Source organism: Lipotes vexillifer, unplaced genomic scaffold (assembly GCF_000442215.2).
Source record: "Lipotes vexillifer unplaced genomic scaffold, Lipotes_vexillifer_v1.1 scaffold4, whole genome shotgun sequence".
Lineage (NCBI taxonomy): Eukaryota > Metazoa > Chordata > Mammalia > Artiodactyla > Lipotidae > Lipotes > Lipotes vexillifer.
The window spans coordinates 3,720,546-3,728,707 of NW_006785876.1; the positions used below are offsets into that span (position 1 = coordinate 3,720,546).

An 8,162-nucleotide genomic window follows, 5' to 3' on the forward strand; every position below is an offset into this window, starting at 1 on the left:
CCCAGCCGCTCCACGGCACGTGGGATCCTCCCGGACCGGGGCACGAACCCGTGTCCCCTGCATCGGCAGGCAGACTCCCAACCACTGCGCCACCAGGGAAGCCCCGTCCCATCACTTTTGAGATGAGATAGCCGAGACCCAAGGTCACACAGCTTGTCAGAGGCAAGGCCAGATGTGGGACCCCGCTGCCCCTTCCTTGTCAGGCAAGGGGAAAGAAGAGTTAGGAGGGAACAGGGGTGGGGCTGGGGGCGGAGGAGCAGCCAGAGGCAGGGCCCCTGTCCTCACTGTTACCAGATGAGGGCCTCGCAGTACAGGGCAGGGGACACTGAGAGACAGAACAGGGAGCCCCAGGATGGGAGAGGGAGGCCCTTCCTGGAAGCACAAGTTGCCGAATAAGTGAGTCGTCCTCCCAGCCTCCCTTTCCCAACAACCCCCCACAAAAGGCTCAGACACAGAAAACACAAGGAACATACTCTCTCCCTCACACTGTCTTGAGATGACCTCTGGTTCTCAGTTTCCTCTTCTGGGAAATTTAAAGATGCCACGTCAAAGCTTTACGGAAAACCGTGAAGGGCCACATGCAAACGTAAGGTAGTCATCACCCAAAGATGCAGTTTCCTGAGCGACTCCTGAGTACCAGACACGTGCTGGATGCTTGGCCTAAATCGGCATAAACGTCACCCCTTCAAGAGGCCTCCCCTGACCAGCCAGTCAAAGTAAATCCACCTCTCTCTCCCACCCTCTAGTTATTCTCATAGTCTCTGTTCCTTCCCTTCCTATCGCTTATTATAATAGAGGCTGTTTCTGTGCGTTCCTTCCATCCTCTCTCCTCCACGAGACTACTGTCTTGCCATGGGCAGGAGGCGTGTCAGTGTGTTGATGGCTGTATATCCGTGCTAAGCACAGTGCCTGCCATCTAGTAGTCACTCAAATCCTTGTTAAATGAACGCATGACTGTCTCTAGTCTTCACAACAGCCTTATGAGGTAGGTTATCACACTCACTGTACAGAAGAAACTGAGGTTCAGAGAGTCAGAGACTTGCTTAAGGGCACAGTTTGTTATCACCAGACTTCAGCTCTGCTCCTTCCCCTTGAAGGACTTGGAGAATGAGAAGACCTAAGGGTCAGAGAGAGAGTTGGGTCCAGCATAATGGCTCCAGTTCAGCCACCACCCTGTGCTCAGCCTTCCCCCGCTGAGCTCCCCCAACCTCTGATCATACCCCAGTAGCTCCCAGTCATCAATCCATAGCCACAGAGCTGGAGGCCATCCAAACTGGCCTGTTTATTTCCCAAGCCAAGAGCTAATCAGTCCTTCCCTGCCCACCCCAGAGCAAGATACAGTTGGGAATCCACACCCCACCCCTCAAGCCTTAACACAGCAGATAAATTAGTGAACTCTTTTATAAAACATTGTACAGGGAAAATACATACATATATATAGAGCCAGTGCTGGCACTGGGGTGGGGTTCGCTTCTTAGACACAGGTAACCAGATCCTGCCCCATCAGGGTGCCCACCCACCCCTGCATTCTTTCCCTGAAGTGGTCATCTGCTATCCCCACACCCCAGTACCCTGGCTGGTTAGCACAAATCATAGAGGTCCATCATCGTGCCCCCAAAGGGAACTGCTTCTGGCTGCCCCTACCAGCCTGCTCCTCTGAGGTGGGCACCCCCTGCCCCTCCTCCTTACCCAGGTAGCCTTCCGTGGCCTGGCCCCAGGAATTCGGACCACCAAGACCCGAAGACAGAAGATTGACCAAAGAATATTGTTTCCTGATGCCTGGTGACCATATATTATCTAAACCAGGACTTTTTTGAAAGTGGAAGGGGTTCTCACTCACTGGAAAACAGGCATAAACCCAGACTTCCCAGCAAAGTACAAATGGTCACCCTACTGATAGGGCTCCCCTGCTCTGAACTGGCCCAGTCCTGCCACTCTTGACTTTCCAAAACACGTTCCATACTTGCAGCAAACTCCTCTCAGACCTCTATTCCCATCTCTGTCACATTCTACTCTACAAGGCCTTCTGGCATCTTGGTTACACATTCTAAGGCCTCAGTAATATTGGAGACCTGTAGTATTGGGGTTGGGAGGGGTGGTTGGGAATGATGCCCCTCCTAATCCCATACAGGACCTGGCCATGTAAGGCCATTGGTGTCAAGCCCCAGGCTTTCTGGCTCCTTGGGCCCGATCCCCCAAATCATGGCTGCCTGGGTCTGAATAGCAAAGCAAACCTTAATCCTCTGTCTTCCATCCCAAACCTGCCACATCTTCTCTCTCTAGGCCTTCCTGTAGCTCAGGGCCAGGGAGAAATGAACCACCAGAACCCCTATCCCCACCCTTGGGTCAATGCAAAGCACTTTGTTCCAGTACCTTCTCTACATGTTATGTATGCATATTCCTGCTCACACCTCAATGTGGCTTCTATGCTACGAACCCCAGGTGTCGCCTCTGGGAGTGGCAACTGGTGGACTGGTGGAGGATGAGGAGGTCAACCTGTAGCACCCTGCACCCCCAACCCAGACAGGGCTGGGCCTCAGCCCCTCATGAGGGCCTGACCAGCAATCACAGCCATCCCGACGGGTTCCCTTCTGAGCGAGCGCTCCAACCCTTGCTTTTAGAACCTGCTCAGTAGGCTTGCTTGGAAAACTGCTTTCAATAAGCCTTGCTAAAGCAAGTAGTACCAGACAGTGGAAACTCAGGCTCCAGCTCCTTAAAGGTCCCTCCTCCTCTCCTCCCTCCTTCCCCCTCCCACCCCCATCTGCTGACAGTCCACAGCCACACCAGTGCTTTGGGAAACAGAAGTTCAATCTTACTCTTCCTGGGGCCACTGGTTCACTCATTGTCCCCCTGTCTGTCTTTGGGAAACAGACTCCTCTGGGTCTCAGTGAGGCTACTTAACACCTGCTGCGTCCCTCCCACTCCCACAAAAACAAGTGCCTGGATCCGACCCCTTGGAGAGGAACTGAGAAAACCCTGGGCTCAGGAAGGGGACTTCCGATGGGCCCCCGAGTAGGCATAGGAGATGGGATGGTGAGTCCCGGGCCTCACGGTGAATGTGTTGATGGAGCTTCCATAGTGGGGGTTGCTGTGGGGAGACCTGGTGGGGAGCAGGAGAGAGATGAGGTTAATATCTGGTTAACCAACACCCCTTCCATCTCCCCCAGGGCACAAGAGGAAGGATGTGGCTCAGTGCGATGGAGCTGCCCTACAAGCTCAGGGCTTACCATCCCCAGAGTGGGACCCCCGTATTGACTCACCAGACACAGGGCTTCCCTCCTGTCTAGGCCCTGATGCCAGAGTACATGCCTCATACCCTTCTGCTCAGAACCGTCCCTCCTAGCCTGGCTCTGGACGCATCTCTGTGATGGGAAATCCCAGCACCCAAGGACCACTCAGGTCTCCCCCCACCCCACGCTGGGGCTCCAGGGAGTGGGAGAGAGGAGACAGAAGAGGGAGCTGGTGGGGAAAGCAGGAGGAGGGGGAAAGAGAAAACAAAGGAGATAACGGGAGATGAGGAAGCAGATAAAGGAAGCGCCAAAGGCGCCCTCTCCAGGTGAAGTGTGCCTCCCTCCCCCTTCTCTCTGCCCTGAGAGCCAGAGGGGAGAAAACCAAAGGTCCCAGACTGATGGCCGTGGCCTGGCCAGCTCCCCCGCGGTCCAGGGGAGAGCCTCCCTCTCCCCTGGCTTCCCAGCCCAGGCTCCCGCCATCACCCTGGCCCGCAACTCACCTGCGGGTAGCCGGGGCGCAGCCGCAGTCGCCGCAGTTGCCGCAGTTGATGCCGCCGCCGCCGCCGCCGCCGGTCGCTTTGTACTTGGCCTCTCCGCGGGGGGCGCCCTCCAGGGGCATATTCCGCGCGTGCAGGCCGGCGGGGGGCGCGCGGTCCGTCGAGTTGACGCGCCGCATCTCCGGGCCTCCGGGCGCTGCGAAGGGCCCTCTAGGCGGCGGCCCGAAGCAGCTAGGGGAGGTCGGGCTGCGGCCAGTGCTGCCTCGGGGCATCCTGGGGCTGCGGTGGGCCTCCCCGACGACGTACAGGCGCTTCTTGATAAGCGAACGGCCCCCGCCCGAGAAATGGCCCAGGCCCCTGGCGGCCCCGGCGGGGCCCGCACTCGCGGAAAAGCGCGAGGAGCCGCGAGCGGGGCCCGCGTCCGCGAGCTGCCCCAAGCCTGAGTTGTTCCGGGGAGGGGAGCCCCGGCGCCCCAGATACTGCAGGCCGCGGGGCGGGGGCTCGGGGTAATTGCTGAATTCTGGCGGCGGTGGGATGACCTCAAAGTTGAACTCCTCCCCACTCTCGCGGGAAGGAGAAGGAGGGGAAGAGGAGGACTTGGGCAGCAGGCGGCCCTGGGGGAGGCTGGAGGGCGCTGGTCTTTCCCAGGCCACGGGGGCCTGCGGCTCCGTCTTTGTCCAGCTGTACACGCGGCTGCGCTCCGTGCCCTCTGGGTCTCTGCGGGGCTGGGGCTTCCACTGACTGGGTACCTTGGGCTGTCCTGGCGAGGTTAGCTGGGGGTCCTTCGCAGTCTCCTCGGGTACCTTGGGGACCACTGTGAAGGAGTTGGGCTGGCCGTCGTTGTAGAAAATGCTGTCAGAGCCTGCCCCGGGCTGGCTGTGGCCACGGAGACACCCTGGCAGGGAGGACTGGCCCAGGGAAGCTCCTCTGGACCTCCCCTTCTGCGCCCTCTGCCTGGCTGCAAGGAGCAGAGCCATCGGGGAGCCCTGCTCCACCACCTCCCCTGTCACTGGATGCCTGAGGAGTTCCTCAGCAGGCTGGGCTGAGGCAGGGGGTTTGGCTGGCAGCCTGTGGGGCTCCTTCACCTCCACAGGTTCCCATGACCCTGCAGCCTCTCCTCTGGACAGGGTGGGCGTCACCACGGCCACATCTCTGCTGGGGCTGTTCTGGCTGCGATGGGGCTTATAGAGAAATGGCACCTCTTCTCGGCCAGGGGATATCTTTGCAGGGAGGGCTGGAGATGAGAGGGCTCCCTGTGTAGGCTTACTGGTCTCTGAGGAGCACCCTTCTGCCTCTGGCTTGGAGGGCACTGCAAGTTCTTGATGTTCTGGCTTCTCCCACTGCCCAGCTAGGACTAGGTTCTTCTCTGCTATCAGTTGGGATGATGTGGTGGGCAGAGGTGTGGCCTTGAGTGGTGTGGCTGGTCCAGGTGTGGCTGGCTCAGGTGTGGCCTTGGGTGGTGTGGCTGGTCCAGGTGTGGCTGGCTCAGGTGTGGCCCTGGGTGGTATGGCTGGTCCAGGCATGGCCCTGGACTGGAGTGGTGTGGTTGGCAGAGGGGTGGTGGATAGAGGTGGCAGATTCTTGGCCGTGGGCTTGGAGAATCTGCCATTATCAGGCCTGTTTTCAAAGATTCTTACCCCTTCTAGCTGAGGTTTGGGAGGCAGAGACCCTCTGCTGGGCTTGGCTTCCTTCTCTGCGGATGAGGAAAGCTGGGCCTCCAACTTATTCCGGATCTGCCAGATGCTAGGAGTTGGCGAGTCTTGGGGGATGTAGTCCAAAGGAGGGAGGGTCAGGCTGGTGGCAGCCTTCCTCTCTGGCTGGCTGCAAGGACTCTCCTCAGGAACACTTGGGGGCGCCTCCTTCTCTGGCAGGCTGGGGCCCTTCTGGCTCTCCTTTCCCTGAGAGGATGCAGTTGGGCCTGGTCTATGACTGGCAAACCGGTCCTCTCTCCTGGAGCCACAGAGATAGGCTGACAGCTCGTTCCGCAGCTTTGCCATCTGGCTGGGATCCCACCAGTCCACGGACTCTGAAGAGGCTGTGTCCTCTGGGCTGTGGGGGTCAAGTTTGAGTTTGGGAGCAGGAGAGCTAGACTTGGGTCTTTTCATAACCCCAGCTGGGGGAGGGGCTGCCTTCTCAGCAGATGGCAAAGGAGGGGCAGCTGGGGGCAGGGGGGGTGCTGGGGGAGGGAGTGGGAGTGGAGGAGGGGGCAGGGGAGGGGCTGGGGGGGGGGGCTCGGGTTTTTTTCTTGTTCTGGTGCCGTAGCCCTGGGCTCCTCGGGATGGTCTGGCTCAGTGGCCCTGTCCGGGTAGACCTGGGACGCGGGGCGGATGTGGAAGCTGGGAGGCAGTGGGAGTCTACTGGGGGCCTTCTTGGTGGCCTCTCCTTCCTCAGGAAGAGCCCCTTGTGCTTCCTGAGAGGAGATGGATGAAGTCCTGACTGGGGTTGGGGGAGGCACCTTGAGCGAGCTGGGGAAGGTGAGGTGGGTCTCCGGTCCCAGGAGGCTCCCCTTGGGCTCAGCAGGGCTCCTGGGGGGGCTGCCTCTGGGGACCTCTGGCTGCCTGTCACTCAGCGCTACCTCTGATTTCCACTTGGTGACACCCTCAGCGGGGAAGGGGTGAGTCCCCGGTGTACGAGGAGACACTGGAGCTGGGGGAGCCGGGGCTGGCAAAAGGGGTAGCGGGGGGGCAGGGGGAATGAAGTCCGGAGGGGGGGGTGTGGATGGGGAGGGAAGGCGGGGTGCGGTGGATAGGGCCCCCATTACTGGGGGCAGAGGTGGAGCCATGTTGGGCGGGGACGGGGGTTCCAGCAGCAGCGGAGGAGGCGGGGGAGCCGTGGAAGGTGGAGGTGGTGGTGAGGGCTCCTCTTGAGGCTGCAGAGTGTCTGGGGGTGGTGCCGGGGCTGGGCCCGGGGGTGGCGGGGGGATGAGCAAGTCCTGGCCATAATGCCCAGGCCTTAGGTCCCCCACAGAGCTGTATAATCGGAGGTTGCCATTGATGAGCTTGCTGGTGCCTGGAAGGAGGGAGAGGCAGAGATGAGAAGGGTGAGAAGGCAGCCGGGCTTGCCCATCTCTGAGTGCCCAGGGCAGGGCGGGGTGGGCTCCTGAGAGAGTAGCTGGCCGGTGTCGTGCCTTTCCTTTTGAACACCACGTGAGGAGCAGCCATGTCTCGAGTCTCCTGAGCTCTCCTGGGAGTGACCCTCTTCTTTCTAGGGAGGGGCCCCTGCCTGTCCCTGGCACAGCCTCTGGAGCCTGTGCTAAATCTTCTCCATAGGCTCCCGAGGCTCACCCTTCTCTGCCCCACTCACAGTCCTGTATATAATCCCTTTACTAAACTCTCTTCAGTTAGGCCCTTCAAGGGCACCAAAGTGTTTCTTACAGGTGCCTTGGCTGGTACAAAGCCAGAAAGGCCAGGGTTCAAATCCTGGCTCTTCCACTTACTAAATGTGTAACCTGAGACACACTCATTAACCTTGCTGAGCCTCAGTTTCATCATCTGAAAAATGGGAACGATGTCAGCACTTACCTCATAAAGCTGTTGTGAGGATTAAGCAAGAGAATTCATGTAAATGCATGGCAAGAGCTTATCAGGTGCTAGGCCCATAGTAGGTGCTTAACAAATGGTAATTGCTCTGACTACTACCACCTGTGCTTACCTTTTCATTCAGCCATAAGACAGGCAGGGAAGGTGGCAGAGATAGGAAGTCATGGATGGGGGCAGGGGCCTGGAGACCTCAGTAAGGAAGTCTGGGTGAAAGTTTGGGAGGGAGAAATTTGAGAAATTTGCATGAGCACCTCCTGCTTTCTAAAGATCCTGAATCTACCAAGAACCCAGCTTTCCACCTCATAGAGAACTTCTGGAACAGACTCTGGACTGCAGGATGGATGGGGGTCTGTGGAAACGAGGTGATCTGGACGACCGAGGCACCAGAGAGATGCTGAGCCCCCCAGCAGCTCACATCCCTCCCTTCTTGGCCCCAGTCCCTGCCCCCTCCCTATTGTCTGCAGGCCACCAGGATGCCCTGATTACTTCTCTCTGAGGGGCACCTGTCCTTCACCTCCCCTCCTCTCAATTTCTAGGGCAGAGAGAAACAAACCTGGGAATGTGCAGCTCTGAAGGGCTCCTCCCAGCTGTCTGACTTCAAAACAAACGCCAGACCGAGAGTAGGGAGGGGGAAAACCAACACCCGTTGAGCACCCATTGAGCCCATTGAGTAAAAGACAAACCAAAAAATAGTCAAAATACTGGCTCTCGTGGAGCTTGTGTTTTAATGGGACAATGAGACAGGCAATAAACATAATATATTAGTAAATTACTACCACATTAGGTGATGAGTAATATGGGGGAAACCCAGGAGGGGTGGTAGGGGTGCAATGTGAATAGGGTGGTCAGGGAAGACCTGGCTGAGAAGGTGACACTGGAGCAAAGAGGGAAGGGAA

The 8,162-nt window shown here is 58.4% G+C and overlaps 1 protein-coding gene across 1 annotated transcript in view; it reads right to left on the minus strand.

Annotated features, from left to right (window-relative positions):
* Positions 1 to 2,982: 2,982 nt before the first annotated feature.
* The window catches only part of CUNH6orf132 (chromosome unknown C6orf132 homolog), a 25,938-nt gene continuing 20,758 nt past the window's right edge, over positions 2,983 to 8,162 (minus strand). The window contains 3 exon segments of the mRNA XM_007458316.1: positions 2,983 to 3,100; positions 3,731 to 5,972; positions 5,975 to 6,736. Coding sequence (XP_007458378.1) covers positions 2,983 to 3,100; positions 3,731 to 5,972; positions 5,975 to 6,736 — 3,122 coding nt within the window.